At 31.8% G+C, this 15,224-nt stretch overlaps 3 protein-coding genes and 1 long non-coding RNA gene across 4 annotated transcripts; all 4 read left to right on the plus strand.

Annotated features, from left to right (window-relative positions):
• Positions 1-3,020: 3,020 nt before the first annotated feature.
• LOC145750719 (protein unc-93 homolog A-like) lies at positions 3,021-5,475 on the plus strand. Its single transcript, XM_082566804.1, has 8 exons — positions 3,021-3,054; positions 3,291-3,440; positions 3,581-3,762; positions 3,831-4,130; positions 4,317-4,487; positions 4,668-4,749; positions 5,113-5,280; positions 5,390-5,475. Exons 1-8 carry the CDS (start codon positions 3,021-3,023, stop codon positions 5,473-5,475), a joined length of 1,173 nt encoding a protein of 390 aa, XP_082422930.1.
• Positions 5,476-5,864: 389 nt separating this feature from the next.
• LOC145751102 (uncharacterized) lies at positions 5,865-7,937 on the plus strand. Its single transcript, XM_082567186.1, has 4 exons — positions 5,865-6,319; positions 6,467-6,536; positions 7,235-7,275; positions 7,601-7,937. Exons 1-4 carry the CDS (start codon positions 6,241-6,243, stop codon positions 7,717-7,719), a joined length of 309 nt encoding a protein of 102 aa, XP_082423312.1. The 5' UTR covers positions 5,865-6,240; the 3' UTR covers positions 7,720-7,937.
• A 415-nt stretch (positions 7,938-8,352) lies between these two features.
• On the plus strand, positions 8,353-9,497 carry LOC145751083 (uncharacterized). The gene is made up of 4 exons (XR_014283708.1): positions 8,353-8,498; positions 8,855-8,921; positions 9,067-9,107; positions 9,305-9,497. It is a non-coding gene; the product is annotated as an uncharacterized LOC145751083 (long non-coding RNA).
• Positions 9,498-10,078: 581 nt separating this feature from the next.
• Positions 10,079-12,481, plus strand: LOC145750365 (uncharacterized). Its single transcript, XM_082566386.1, has 2 exons — positions 10,079-10,262; positions 10,584-12,481. Exons 1-2 carry the CDS (start codon positions 10,193-10,195, stop codon positions 12,011-12,013), a joined length of 1,500 nt encoding a protein of 499 aa, XP_082422512.1. The 5' UTR covers positions 10,079-10,192; the 3' UTR covers positions 12,014-12,481.
• The last annotated feature ends 2,743 nt before the right edge of the window (positions 12,482-15,224 follow it).

A 15,224-nucleotide genomic window follows, 5' to 3' on the forward strand; every position in this document is an offset into this window, starting at 1 on the left:
TATAAAAAAAAAACTAAGGAATTTAATAATGTTATCAAAAACTTTGGTGATTTTAAGTTTTGTTGGAGTTGTGTTTGGGAGCGGAACCAAAAGTCCAAAATCAGGGGGAAGCGATGAAAATGTCCTGACGGGTAATTTAAAAGTAGTTCATCTTTAAACAGAGTCAAAATAAAAAAAAAGATATAATAAAACCCGCAATTTTTTATGAAATCTATACCTGAAAAAGCACGTGTTATTTTAATATTATACGTTATTATAATTTAATATATATTTTCAGCGTTCCTGAAAGCAAAGGCGATATTTACGCATGGAATTATCGGAGAAATCAGTTTTACACAATACGAGATACTCGACAATAATCCTTTGACCGAAGTTCAAATTTCTTTAGAACATAATTCCAAATTTGAGGTAAACAAATTTAATTGTTGGAATATGTTTATTGACATATTTTAATGATTTGATAAAACGTAAAGTAAGTTTTACACATTTCAGTACTTTTATTCCAAATTAAAATTAGTCATATTATTATAGTATTTTATACATATATAGAAAATAACATTTTTACCCTTTTCTTTAAAATAAAATTTTTACCTTTTTCCAAGTTTAAATATGTAAAATTCACATGACAGAATGTTGAACTTGAGTTTGCCGTCTTAAATACTACCAAAGACGCAAGATCATGCAGTTGTTATCAAGGCATTGTTGATGTTGAACTTTGCAATAAAGGCGACTGCGACATTGATTTTATAGGGTAAGAAATTTTTTTATTATTTTTTTAATTTAGACTTTAATTTTTAAATTTTAATTGACATTGACAGAGAAATAAATACGAAATCTTCAACAAGCAAATCTTCTAAGAGTTCTAAAACCACAGAAAGTACAAAATCCGAGAAGTCACCAAAGTCTGAAAAATCACCAAAATCTGAAAAATCACCAAAATCCGAGAAAACACCAAAGTCTGAAAAATCACCAAAATCTGAGAAAACACCAAAATCCGAGAAATCACCGAAAACCGAAAAAACACCAAAATCCGAAAAATCACCAAAATCTGAGAAAACACCAAAATCCGAGAAAACACCAAAGTCTGAAAAATCACCAAAATCTGAGAAAACACCAAAATCCGAGAAATCACCAAAATCCGAGAAAACACCAAAATCTGAAAAATCACCAAAATCTGAAAAAACACCAAAATCTGAAAAATCACCAAAATCTGAGAAAACACCAAAATCCGAAAAATCGCCAAAATCCGAAAAAACACCAAAATCCGAAAAATCACCCAAATCTGAGGAAACACCAAAATCTCCTTCTAAACGTGCAAGATCACCAGGAAAAGAAAACCAATCTCAGTTGGTTATTAAAAGAACGATTTTACATTTTAAACTTCAACACCAAAACAGTGGTAAGTTATTAAAAGTAGACATGTACATAAATTAAGTTAAAATAACAGATTGGCCTTGCAAATGACCTTTTTTAACATTTTTTAATAATAGTTGCTGGAAAGGTGATTGTGATTCGTAGAAAATCGGACAAACTGATCATAGCTTGCTCAAAACTCGTACTGGTCAAAACATCTAACAGTCGTCCGGTTGTTATAAGATTTCCCACCCTTCCTCAATTTGAATGGTAATTCAACACAAAACTTGCATAAACACTTAAATGGTAAAAAATATTTTGTATAAACTGATTTTATTTTGTTCTTTAGGAACGACCTAAAAGAAAAGTTGAGTGAAATCAGTCAGATTGATTTCGATCATATTATCCTGAACTCTGTACACGTAGAAGGCCCATGTACTGCAGTAACTGTTATATTTGTCGGCGACTTGGGTAAGTTGGTGACTCAAAAAAGTTTTTTTATAACCTAGATTGTGACTTACAGTTAGTCTAGTGTAAAGTATTGTATTAAAACATGTTTTAACTTTTTTATTAAGGTATGACAGCAATGGAAAACTTGGTTACTGCTTTGAAACACAAGGAGCTTGGAATGTTTTCCCAAACTGATATCTGTAATGCAAAGAAGCATGACTTAGGTAAGAGTGTAATTTTATAATTAGGTAAGGTCGCAAAAAGTCCTTGCAGGGTAACCGGTAAAGGCTTTAAGTTTTGTTAAAAAATGTACAGATGTGTAATGTTATGTTATTGTTTTTTATAAAATATAACCTTGCAGATGGAATCTTGATTCACGTAACTGAACCAATGCTACCAACTAGCGGTGGATTAGGTTGTAGTGCTGAGTACAAGTTATTGATGAGTGCTTGGAGAAAAGGGTTTGCAGAATACAGTAGAGAATATGCAAAGTGGAAAGGTGGAAATACGATTATGACGTCATGTGAAAACAGTGATTGTAAAGAATGGTAGTTCTCCACAACAATGAAGTTCAAATAATTTAGCAAAATTTCAAAATAGTTTTTTTATATTGCAATTATTACAGGAACTTAATTCGTAGCTGTGTTGTGACATAAATATATTAACTGTTAATCTTTATACAATGATATAATTTATTTTTAATTCAATTTGAGCGTATAGCGTTATGTTATATACACTATACTTTAATGACACTAAAATATTGTTTAAACAATCTAAAAAATCATTTTTAAAAAATAGGAGCGCGTGAAACATTAATTAATGATCTTTTTTTGATAAATTATCCACACGTCCAAATTTAGAATAGTACGGTCCTTCGAAAAATAAACTAACGGTAGTATAAGATTGATGACTGACTGTAAGTTAAATTTATAAATAGCCTATTGACAATAATATAAAAAATACGACATAAATCTGCTCATCCGATTTAAAAAAAATTGACAGTCAGTCGAATTAACCTTTTTGTCCCAGCTACCCTAGTAAACAATATAATTAATCACTTAAATGAAATAAAAAAGGAAGTTAACATAGGGAGTCGAGTAACCTTGATTAAATTAGGATTTGCAATTTTTTAGTTAGTATTGCAGTGCAACGTTGTAAACTAACATTTGCCTAACTTATGCCTTAAGATTTTAGATATAATTTTAATAAGACTCAGAATGGTAGAAAAAGAAAGACAAGATAAAGGCTGGGGTATAAAAACAAACACACGACAAAAAGTTGTTCTCAGTTTCTTGATATTTTCGTCCGAAATATTTCTTATCTTTTCTGGGTTTGCAGTACTGCTGTTTCTGCAATCGAGTATCAACGTAACAGATGGTGTAGGTAAATAAAATAAACTAAATACTTTTTAGGTAATACTTGTAAAATGCCAATGGCCATCCCAATTAAAAAAAAAACTAAAACAAGTCTATGTATTTTTTTCAAAGGTGTTGCAGCAGTTACTGCTATCTATATAACAGCAACTTTATTCAGTGCTTTCATTGTACCCATACTCATAAAAAGACTGGGTTTGAAATGGTCGGTATTAATTAGCGAAGCTTCCTATTTGATATTTATACTTGCTAATTTTTACCCAGGTATAGATAAAACACAAACAAAAAAGATGATGGTCCAAAATAATAAAAAGAATATTTTAACAAATTTATTGTAGAATTCCGTAATAGTTAAAAGTCTTTTAAATAATTTACAAAAAGTGGTTAATTTCAATGATTTTTAGTGAAATACGTTCTTATTCCGGCTGGAGCTATCGCTGGTATAGGGGAAGGTCTTTTTTGGCCTTGCATGATGCTGATTGCTGTTATTTACGCCAGAAAATATTCGAAGTTTGTTGGTCAAAATGAAGATAAGTGTGCCACACGATTTATTGGGTACATATTAATACCCTGCCAAATCAGCATGGTGAGTTTTTTAAGTGTTTTAGGTATTCTTAAATATGGCTAAGTGTTAAAAAACACTTCTGCGTTTAGGTTTTTGGCAATCTTCTTAGTTACGGTTTATTATTTGGAAACAAGTTATCTACCAATACCACAAGTACTAACGCTTCAATGGTTCAAAATTATTCGTTTTGTGGAGCGAACGACTGTCAAGATCCCGACGTGATATTCGAAAGCCAAGAACAATATCAACCGGCCTCTCAAGTTATACTTTACGTTGTGTTTGGGATTTTGGCCGCGATGATTGTCATAGCAATGTTCTTGCAAGTTTTCTTTATTCGCGAGATGAGTTTAACTGACAGCTCAGAAGAAAAACATGAAGAAATAAAACAGGTTTTTAACTGTTTAATTTAAAATGAAATGTCATAAGTTTGTAACCAGAATTTTAAATCCTATTAAACCTTATACAAAAGATATTTAGTAAGACTATATTGGCATGATCAATAATCTTAAATTTTAGTCGTAAAATCCCACATTTTATTTAAAATAAACATATAGCCTAAACAAATGTTGATTAAGGAAAGCTTTATGTTGTCCATCTTTACCATTACGAAGGCAACTTTTAAGCAAGCCACGTCCATCAAAGCTCTTCTTGTTACACCGTTAGCAATGTATATTGGCTTCTTACTAACATTTATTGTTACCGAGATAAACAGAGCATTTGTGTCTTGCATTTTGGGCGTCGATAAAGTAAGTAACCAACCTTCGAAACCTCACTTTAAACCAATATTTTTAAAACTCCTTCAAAACCAAAAACTCCAAATTTTATTTTTAAAACTCCTTCAACGTTACACTTTTATCTTGTTTGTTTAGCTAAAACAATAGACTGATATATTATAGACACAAATTAGTGGAATTTAAATTAATTAGTTAGGTCTGCTGATGGCGATTCTCGGTACAGCAGCCGCCATATCATCTTACATCAATCCGAAGCTAGCTACCGCGTTTGGACGTAAGCTTCCGTATGGAATTGGGTTTTGCCTGGACATGCTTATTTACTTGACATGCCTACTATGGGTCCCTAACGATTTAAGCGTATGGGTAATTTATTTGCTGTGCGCAGGGGGAGGATATTCGTATGGTCTTTGGCAACCGCTTATAAATGGTAAAGTGCCTAATTTTTTTAATATTTAAACACTTGCTTAGGCGAGCATTTTGTACATGCATATAGCGGAAAAGCGAATTTTGTATGCACTACTTGGTCTCATCTTCCATTATTAAGTAAATACACAAATGTTATTTTTTAATTACACTTAACTTCAAGAACAATTTAAAAACCCTTGACATTTTTTGTGATAAATTAAACTATTTTTAGATATGCATGCAGCTTATTTTCCCGACAACATGGATGTTGCAATAACTCTTTGTTTTTGTTGGATGTATCTTGCTATGGCGATACAAAATGCTTGGAGTACAAGTCTATGCGTCTACGTGAAGATATATATTCACATTGGCATCCTGTGCATTTCCTTGCTGGGTTACGGTAAAAATATTTTAACTGATTTGCGTTGGCAATATTATTATAAAAATATTTATTTTAAATTATGAAAATATATAAAACGCATGCTAATAAAAATATAACTTTGATTAAGGTCTGGACGAATACTTATTCTACTACAGAAAACCAAAACCCAAAACAACAACATCAAAGAATAGTGGCAGCAATGTGCTTTTATAAAATAAAAATAAGACCAAGTCATTTAACCTGAAAAAAATTGTCAAAATATGTTATTAAATAAATTAGAGCAAAATTGTTTGTGAATTTATCAGAGATCCTGTACAGGGTAAAATTTTGGGTGAGATTTGTGTAACAGCTACGCACCGTTCCTATAGAACAAGCCGGATATAGACAAGATATGCTTCATATGTATACCTACCATGTTAAAATGTCAAATTTACCTTACCCGCCACCTGCCCTTTAACATAGCGTCTATTTTAAGTTAATCGTAAAGCGAGGTATATGCTACGTAAACGTTGCGTTAAAACAAACTAGACAAGACATGATAGATTACCTGAACGCTCCGTGCGTCATTTAAACACAGAGGCATAGGCGTAACGCCGCTCCTATTTTACCTTCTATATATTTTGTCAGGGTGTTTTCCGATGTATGAAAGTTAAACCCGTTTTTCTCCAAAAATTTAAGGTGGTTTACGTCTAAAAATGTCAGACCACTACAGTTTTAACAACTAAGTTGTACAGAGAGTTGCAATAACATGCATTTTAATCGATCGTACTTGAAAACAACGAGTGATAAAGTTCAAACTAACGTTAATGTTTGTATAGAAAGAGAAAAACGTTAAAGCAGCCCAGTATAGAAATTTTATAAAATTTACCAAAAACAGGAAAGTAGATTAAATTTTTAAATATAACTTGGTTAATGTAGTGTGATTTTTTACAATTTGTGTAAGCTAAGAATATAGACATAAGACATAAGCCAGTAAAAATGACGTTATTAAAATATGCAAAAACGATGTTATTAATGGCGATTTTGGCAATGATCGTCGAACTATCTCACCAACAAAGTAAGTACAAACTTTAAAAAATTATATAAGGGCGGTTTTACAGGTAAAACATTGTTTTAAATGTAAGCTATGTCCGTCTTCGACGCTGCAATCTTGAAATTAAATTTATTGTAATATTAACAAAACTCACGGTACTTTAATTTACAGCTACTTGTGAACTGGATTGTGTAAACGGGGATTGTATTTTATTGGAAAACGGAGAACCATCATTTTGCAGGTAAACGAACTTTTCTTTACTCTAGTTGCTAACGGTTACATTATGTTTTAATTTTTGTTTATATCATGGTATTAAAACTACCGCCAACAATTAATTTTATCAAAAACTTTGTGATTCGTCTAAGATAATAATAAAGAAAGTTAATTTATACTAGCTTAATGGAATATATAAGGCTTTTGTTTGTTAATGACTTAGTTGTTGCCACACCTGACTTTAACTATTTGAATGATAACGTGCCATTGTAGATGGGTGAGATTTTTCTCTGCCTCCTTAAAAGCAAAGTATCGTGTTTCTGTTTTTTTGTTGAAAATATCTATTCAGCTTAATTAGAAAACAAGAAACTGTTTTTTTTTTCTGTTGTTTTAGTGAATTATAGTAACACGTGGATATCAAACGTAATATGCCGTCTACTGTAGCGTATCAAAAAGTTGAAATGCATTAAACTGAGAAAGTATACCGTTTTAGGTCTTTACAAACCCATTCCGTACATTTTGAATTTTTTAAAACGTTCTAAGATTAAGTCCATTTTAAAATTATAAAACTGTTCTAAGATCAAGTCCCAACACGAACTTAAAAATAAATTGTACTTGATGTGCAATGACGTCGCGGAAATATGTTTTTACGCTTGGCTGTAACTGTATTTAAGAACCTAAAATTAGAAATTCAAAATATTAACATGTTGTTTTATATGTTTGCAGATGTTCTGAAGGATATACGGGACAATTGTGCGACCAATCAAGTAAGTATTAACCAGAATAATTTTAACTCTTGCCTGGATGTAAAATATGGCTAAACTAAACATTTTAAACTTGAAAACGATTAGTTTGGATTAAACGTATAGTTCGTATGTTTATTTAAAATTTTAAATTCGCCAACGATATTCAACGTACTGTTTACTTTGTTTTTTTTATAAAGACTGGTAAACCTTTGTGTTTTGGTAAATAGCTTTTATCTGACAATAAACCAAATATAAATATCACTGGTTTAAACCAAAGTCCGTAATCTTGCTTAAAAAATCGTATTATAAATTTACTTTTCTGAAATAACATTTTTGGGATTTACAGATTCATCGAGAATTGCAATAATATGTCTCGGTGTTTTCTTGGGAATTGGTGTTATTTTGTTGATTGGAGTTTTAATCTGGTATTTTGTTAAGGAAAGACCTAATTACCTGTATACCTAAAAAATTTCTTTAAAAATTCTCTCAAATGCCAAACTTGTAATATTCGTATGCACCAACGTTTTTTTGTACAAGTGATTTTTACCGATTACCTTTTTTGCATTTACTACTCTTTATTACCGTAAAATTATTAAAAATATTATGCATGTATAATAAACATTATTACCTTTTTAACACCACAATCCTAACAACAAAAAAAATAAACCCTTTATATTTATATAAGTAAACCGCATACATTTTTCAAAGTAGTAATTTAAATAGACCTTATGACGAAAGTTAACCCAAGCAAGACGACATTCGGGAACTGCAAATTTTAGACTAAAATAGTTTTAAGTTGTAGTGCGTGCAAGTCAATTTTATTTAAACGTTGGATAGTTAAGACAAGGGATAGAACAGTTACAGGCTTAAATTATTACAGTAACAAGATTAAGATAAAACTTTAAGCTAAATTAACAAAATTCTATCTTTGATGGAACATAGTTTAAAATTGGTAAAGTTTAAAATAAGGGCTAACTATGAAAAACAAAACAATTTTAAAAATTGAGCAAAAGATTCTAAATCTAACCATTTAATTTATATTACACAAGTTTTACGTTGTAATTTTATAAGCGTAAATTTATAGTAAAGTTTACATGTAAAAACATTTTGATAAAAATAACAATCTAAAGTTGTTTTCGTAAATATTTAGAAAGTAATTTAAAGTAAATCAAGCATGTCTGAATGGACAAAATTGTTTTTTTTCCTAACTATATTGGCAACAATACATTTATCATTACAGCAAGGTAAGCTACATTGTTTTTTAAATAAAAATTAGTGTTTTAGATATTTCAACTTTTTTAAGTTAAAATTTAAAGGTCTAATGAAACATGTTATTGTAAAATTAGAGTTATCGTAGTTACAAATTTCGGCAGGGTGAATAGGCAGAATCCAAAATTACTGAAGTAGAATAGGGTGTGACGTTAAATCACCCATTGACGTAAAATCATGCGCAAAATAAGTTTATAAATATGTAAATTAGAACTAGCCATTTCTTTATATCCAAGGAGAATGAGCCCCTTTATTTACGTACTTGCGTAAATGTGTGTATCACATCACGAGAAATTTATTTATAAATAAAATTACTTGAAATATGTTTTAGGCACGTGTTCGTTGAACTGTGAAAATGGAGAGTGCGCTGAATTACTAAATTCCGAAGAAATGTGTTTGTATGTATTTACAGTAAAAATATTTTTTAAGTTTAAATCCCTTTTATTTTGTTAGAAATTTGTTTTTGTAAATAAAACAAATATAAGATTTACGTATCATATGACTCTTTATAAACCTTTAAAAATGATTTCTTATTATTTTTAGATGCTTTGAAGGCTACACTGGCGCCCTTTGCGACACACAAAGTAACTAAAAACTTTCTTTTTATTCAATAATCTAAACATGACAATTATATACAGTATTAACTACGTAGTTACTTTATTTTTGAAGATTTTTCTAACAAAAAAAGTTAACACAATAAAAATTAATTTTATTTAATGACAGAATCACAAATTTATACAACCTTTAAAGTTAACCCAAGCGTTTTGAAATATGTTTTTAGACTCGTCTCGGATAGCGATTATAGTGATCGGTGTGTTTTTGGGGTTCGGAGTTTTATGTTTATTCGGGGTGTTTGTTTGGTACATGATAATGCGAAGAAGAAATATGTCGATGGTGTTGTAAAAATGTAATTTTTTTTTTAATTCTCAGATTTTCAACCTTTGTATATTTTCAACCTTTGTATATTTTTTGTGTTCGTTGATTATATTTTATGCATTTTTATAGTATTACATCTTGTTACTAATTCTATACAACCTTATTTTTGGGGTACTGCATATTATCCAAAAATAATTTACGTACAACCCATTGTAACCAGTTATAAAATCCATATATTTCAAGAGTATTAACTAATACTATGAAAAGATTTATATAATTTTATATTCGCAACCATGGCCCCACTTTTCTTACTGTTTGTTATATAAAGTATAAATAAATTTCACAAGTTATATACCCATTCATAGATTAATCACATGATATTTAAAATGACGTGAACAACTTCGATTTAGTATGGGAAAAATATATAATTAAATGATTTTTGACACTTAAAAGAGAAAATAGCTTTTACAAGTTATTATACCAATGCTAGCGACAGGTTAGCTGGCAACGGTTTCTACAAATAAAAGGTTATGACATAATATCATCACGAATCGAACCAAAAAAAAATTAAGTCCTTTTTGTGCCAACTCGCTTTTCGATAATTAACTAATTAGGCAAAACCCAGCACCTGGTATTACAATAAAGAGGTAAGTATTACAAATTTAGCACTTAACAACGAATGGTAGTTATTTTAAGAACAAACTTTATGCTATATAAGTTAGAGTTCGTTCAATATGAATTTAATCTTGAAACTTCATGATTTAAGTTCTGATTTCGTAAAGAATTTATAAAAATGTTTAAAAGTTATTCGACTGTTCTTCTGATGTGTTGGATATGTGTTACTCAAGCTCAGTGGTGGCAAGGTAAATAATATTAGGTTAACGTAATGTCTTAAAATTGAGTTTTAAAACATTTGGTTTTAAATGTAAAACCTTGAAAACTGTGTAAAAATTGACTATTGCTTATGCAATATAAGAATCACAACAAAAATGTTTTCTGACATTTTTACAAATAAAATGAACCTAGGCACTGTTTAATAACTTTGAACAAACAATACACATGCTTAAAATTTTAACTTACGTTATCATCTTGATAAATCCAGAAAATTAAAAATATTCGATGTTTAGCATAGCGTGATAAAAAGAGATTTGAGATTTTTTAAAAAATCTATTTTTGTCGTATAGGGTACCAGCAGCAATCTCCACTAGAAAAATGGCAATCAGCCTTTAGCGAATGGAGACAGGAAATGTATAAATGGAGGCAATCCTCTTACTACTACAACCAGCCACAAGGCAACACTACGATTTCACCGTTAAAAGATCTGGATGCTGTGACGAAGCTAGCTTACGGTCTAGGGCTCCTAAACGACAGCGACATAAAGCGTGAAATATACATCGGCTCCGGGTTTCTGACTAATATGGCCGAAAGACTACGCAACCGTGATGACATGAGAAGCGTAGCTGACGAAATTTTAAGAGAATTTTTCAACCCGGATACTAATCAAATAATACGAAGATTGGGTGAAGAAAAGGTGCAGCTGAAGGAAATTTTCTGCAGAGTTTTGGACTATCCCGATAACGAAAATGCGATGATGAAATTTGGCGGTTGGATAAATTGGCTGAAGCAATATCCTGATTGGGGCATGCCTGATAAAATTGATTGGCTGCAGCGAATGCTCATACTATCCGCTATCGAAAACGAAGATTTTGGAGAAATGGTGTCTCGGAGTTTTGAAGGCGGGAAATTCCTTCCTCGACTCCGCCAACTTTTGATGAACGCTAATGGTCTTAGAATGGGCGACTCTTTCTTCAATTCACTCGCAGTTTTATCGCTTGCCGACTTTACAAACAGCATTGCCTACGATCTGTACGACTTAGTCAAAAATTACATGGTAACCAACAAAGAATTCGTTACTATGGATACAATGCATATCTTGCTTGCTGTTAGAAATATAACAGGCGACGACGCCGCAGCTGTGGTCCAGAATATCGTCGAATTGCTGCAAAACGAAACCTTGGAGGACTTCCAAATTAACTACCGACTTAAACACGTGATCGACGATTTCGTAAAATTCGATAAAACTGGAAATTTCACAGCCGATTTGAGAGATGTTCTTTTATCTGAAGATGCTCCAATCCCACTGTCCGGATTCGCATTGAAGATCCTTTTCCTTGTGATTCGGCCCGAAAGAGAAGAGTGTGATCTAAAGAAATTGTTTGATCTTCTTCCAGAAGGATGGGAAGAGATGTTGATGGACCCAGCACCGGAGTGGGACGCTTCTGACCAGTCATACCAGTCCAACAATAACCAACAACAATATGGTCCCCAGCAACAATATTGGTACCAACCACAATATTGGAACCGGCAACAATATTGGTACCAACAACAATTTATGAACCAGCAACCAAGAGGACGGGATCGTTATCCAAATTATTATCGCCAATCTGGTTACCCATATCAATCAATTCAAAACGCTTATGGAACTTCTCAGCCATATGATCAAAATGGAATGTACCAGAACAACAAAGGTTATATCTACTCACCTTCATATTATCCGACAGGAAATAGCTTTGGTCAATATGAAAATTTCGATGACTCACGGGCTCGACCATAATTACCTAAATAGATTAGTGATTACACTGTAGGATTTAGAATTATGTTTAAACATTGTCGACTTCACGTAGAAAACAGAAAGTAAATTTAACAATATGGAAATAAAACATTTGTTGGTTGGGTCTGTGCAATAAATGAGTAGATAAAAATACTTTTTTTTGATTAAATGTGTGTAGCTTGCCACTAGATGAAAACAGAGAGCAAAAGTAAAAACTCAATTAAAATTCTAAAAACCCCAAAAATAATATCACCCTAGCTTGATGGTATTTTTTACAAAAAAAATAAACTCATAATTTATAATTTTTCTGCACCATTTAACTTGTATTATCTGCTCGGGCGACTCTCAGCAAGTTTATTTGTGACGTCACAATGTCTAAACTGTTCACAAGCCAATTTATTTCCGGCTATAAAATTACGCGCCAATTTATGACTGACACTCACGTGTTAAAACAATGCTGACGTCAGCGTCGTAAAGTTTTACAGCCCCGGTCAAATTGCGCAAGCGCTTAAATATAATGACGCAAGGAATACAAGAGCCAAAATAAAATCAACAATGATATACATTAATTAGTATTTATTGTTTGGCTTTTTATGATTATATGTAGGTTTTAATACGTTATAGCTTTTAAGTATCTCAACTTCACAATTCATATATGCAAAACTTTAACCGCTCTTTTGCTCATAACAATCTTTAAAACAGGATTAGAAAATGTATAAAAATTTAATTAGTTGATCGGTCAAGGCTTTCAAGTTGGTTATCCTATCAAGCTGAGCAGTGGTCAATAAAACAAACGCGCTGTGCATTGTTACGTCACAATGTCGGCTTTGTCCGGTCGACAAGAGTCGCGAGCGGACAATGGGGTTTACTGCACTACAAATACACACCCCGTTGGCTACCAGTGATTTACGACTTTGTTCCTAAAGTACAAGCCCTCCTCGGGGATTAAGCTTTGACTGCTTTGATCTTTTATCATTTACCGATCTATGGCAATCTTGTTTTTTTTGGTTGCTTCCAGGTTAATTTTGGTGACTTAATTTCCGGTCAATTTAGACCGTGTGAAAGTAATACTGGTCATCCCAAACCCGTAAGTGTTACACATCACTACTTGATACTACTCCTAAACAGTAACCATGCAAATTAAGATATAACTTGATGACATAGACACTAAAAATAACACAAAATTATCCACACAAAAATAAAACAAACCAAGGCGTTTTTAAATAAATCTGGGCGCGTCTTGAAAAACACAATCTTACACGAATTCGGTGGTGCATCGAATTAATTTACATAAGTTTTAAGTTATGTGTTGTCAAGTTTAGAATAAAACCGCACAGTTAACTAATATAAAACTTTGTACCATGGTCACGTGTTAAATATATGGCGTGCAAAAGCTGCGCGTGCACGTGACTTTGATTTTATTATAGGAGAACTTAATAATCACATAGAGGTATAGCTTCACACGTTTCTTCTATCGTCGAGTTATGGCCTTGCACAACAATGTCCGAAAACAATAAAACACAACTGGGCTATAAACTTTACGAGCTGCGTTAGAACTTTCCACAAAAGTTTCTAAATATTTGTTTTCGTTTTGTTTCGCTTTCGTCAGCGCAATTACCACTTGCCACAAGTATCTCGTTCAAGTCGTAAAATTAATCGTTTCACGCGTCATAATACCCGCTCTGCTTACGTCACAGCCAACGCAACCCCATTTTTAACCGGATGACGTCACTGGTAAACCCTTTTGACGTAAAAAAAAGGTTGTTAACAGTTATTTTTACAAAAGTTTATTTATATGCAAATAGTAAAAAGTGAGTTTTTCACTAAAAAGGGGTTATTTGATACTTAATTTGATATTTTAGTTGGGGTAGATGAAAGGTAAAATATTTTAAATACAACAAGTTATTTACGGAATTGTCTATCCCCTATACACAAACCAATCTGAAAAAATTACAACATCATTCTGTTAATAAAAGACACTTAACATATTAGAAATATAAACAATTGTTTTTTTTTAATTGTGAAACTTTTATTTTGATTATCTTTCAAAGAAGATTTTTTTGTAGTGTGTACATCAACTGCATTTTCGAATAGAAAATATTAATAAAATAAATAAAAAGATTTGTATAAGAAAATTACGTCATGCGTTGCAATCTATATTTGTTTAATCCATTTAATAAATCGCAAAATTGTGAAGTAACACGACCACAAAAAAAAAACATAGTTAAACTTGTTCTATATAATGTAAACACGATGTTCATATATCTGGCTTAAGCAAAGAACTTTAAAGACACAGATTTGAAAAAATTAGAGATCTGTAAAATTGACGTCATTACAGAACCTCAAATGACCCCGGCTTATTAGCATATGAATCACGCCAGTGCGTCTTTTATTTACTTTTTTGCAACAAATATTTAACTTTTATATAAATGCACCGAGCATATCGAAATAACAAATACAGACAAAAACACGCGTTCTCTTGTTACGTCACAGAGCTACGGTACGTGACGTCATGTTTACGTTTGCTCGACGTTTGCTCGACTTTCGCCGCGTGGGTACAGACGCTGGTTGAGTAACAAAGTCATTAAAAGAAAAACTTGTTGTTTTGATGGAAAGTCACGCCGCGAATTTGAGTCAACTTTTTAATTGTTACCTACAGAGCATGATACGCTCGTAAATAAATTATCAACTTTATTGTCTCGCAGGTTTGCGAGCATAGGTAACAATGTTTGGTAATCACGACCCTCTTTTCAAGGGAACTCTAATTAATTTGACGGTGCGAAGCGTTAGATCATTGTTTTCAACGCTGTAACCCTTTACCAGGTGCGGTCCGCGTTTTGCACATAATTGTGCATAAAATTTTTTGATTTTTGTAGGCATAGGGTTTGTATTTGTATCTGATTGGGGCCGATCTATTGTTTAGTTAAGTTGTTATGATCCAGAGACGTAATTACTTTCTACAAAATCAAAACAACAACAACTCCCAAAATTTTTACACATAACGGGAAACCCTGTATTTCAAATATATTAAAAATTTTTACAAAAAATATGAAATTTATAACAAAGCTCCAGACCAAATTTGTTTATTCAAATATAAATCAAGCCAAGAAAACGTCATAATACATCCAATATGACGTCATGTTAAACCATGAAATGGGCTTAAAAGACTTGTCAAAATCGCGACAGTCGCATAATATCCTAATATCCTTACGGA

The sequence above is a fragment of the Corella eumyota genome, chromosome 4, assembly GCF_963082875.1.
Source record: "Corella eumyota chromosome 4, kaCorEumy4.1, whole genome shotgun sequence".
Taxonomy (NCBI): Eukaryota; Metazoa; Chordata; class Ascidiacea; order Phlebobranchia; family Corellidae; genus Corella; species Corella eumyota.

Bases quoted from the DNA above. Each gene is read 5' to 3' on its own strand.
- LOC145750365 (XM_082566386.1), top strand. From the start codon at position 10,193: ATGTTTAAAAGTTATTCGACTGTTCTTCTGATGTGTTGGATATGTGTT. The intron at 10,263-10,583 runs GTAAATAATATT...TTTGTCGTATAG, and splicing joins TCAAGCTCAGTGGTGGCAAG to GGTACCAGCAGCAATCTCCA.
- LOC145750719 (XM_082566804.1), top strand. From the start codon at position 3,021: ATGGTAGAAAAAGAAAGACAAGATAAAGGCTGGG. The intron at 4,488-4,667 runs GTAAGTAACCAA...TAAATTAATTAG, and splicing joins GCATTTTGGGCGTCGATAAA to TTAGGTCTGCTGATGGCGAT. The intron at 4,750-5,112 runs GTAAGCTTCCGT...AACTATTTTTAG, and splicing joins GCTAGCTACCGCGTTTGGAC to ATATGCATGCAGCTTATTTT.
- LOC145751102 (XM_082567186.1), top strand. From the start codon at position 6,241: ATGACGTTATTAAAATATGCAAAAACGATGTTATTAATGGCGATTTTG. The intron at 6,320-6,466 runs GTAAGTACAAAC...TTTAATTTACAG, and splicing joins CGAACTATCTCACCAACAAA to CTACTTGTGAACTGGATTGT. The intron at 7,276-7,600 runs GTAAGTATTAAC...TGGGATTTACAG, and splicing joins ACAATTGTGCGACCAATCAA to ATTCATCGAGAATTGCAATA.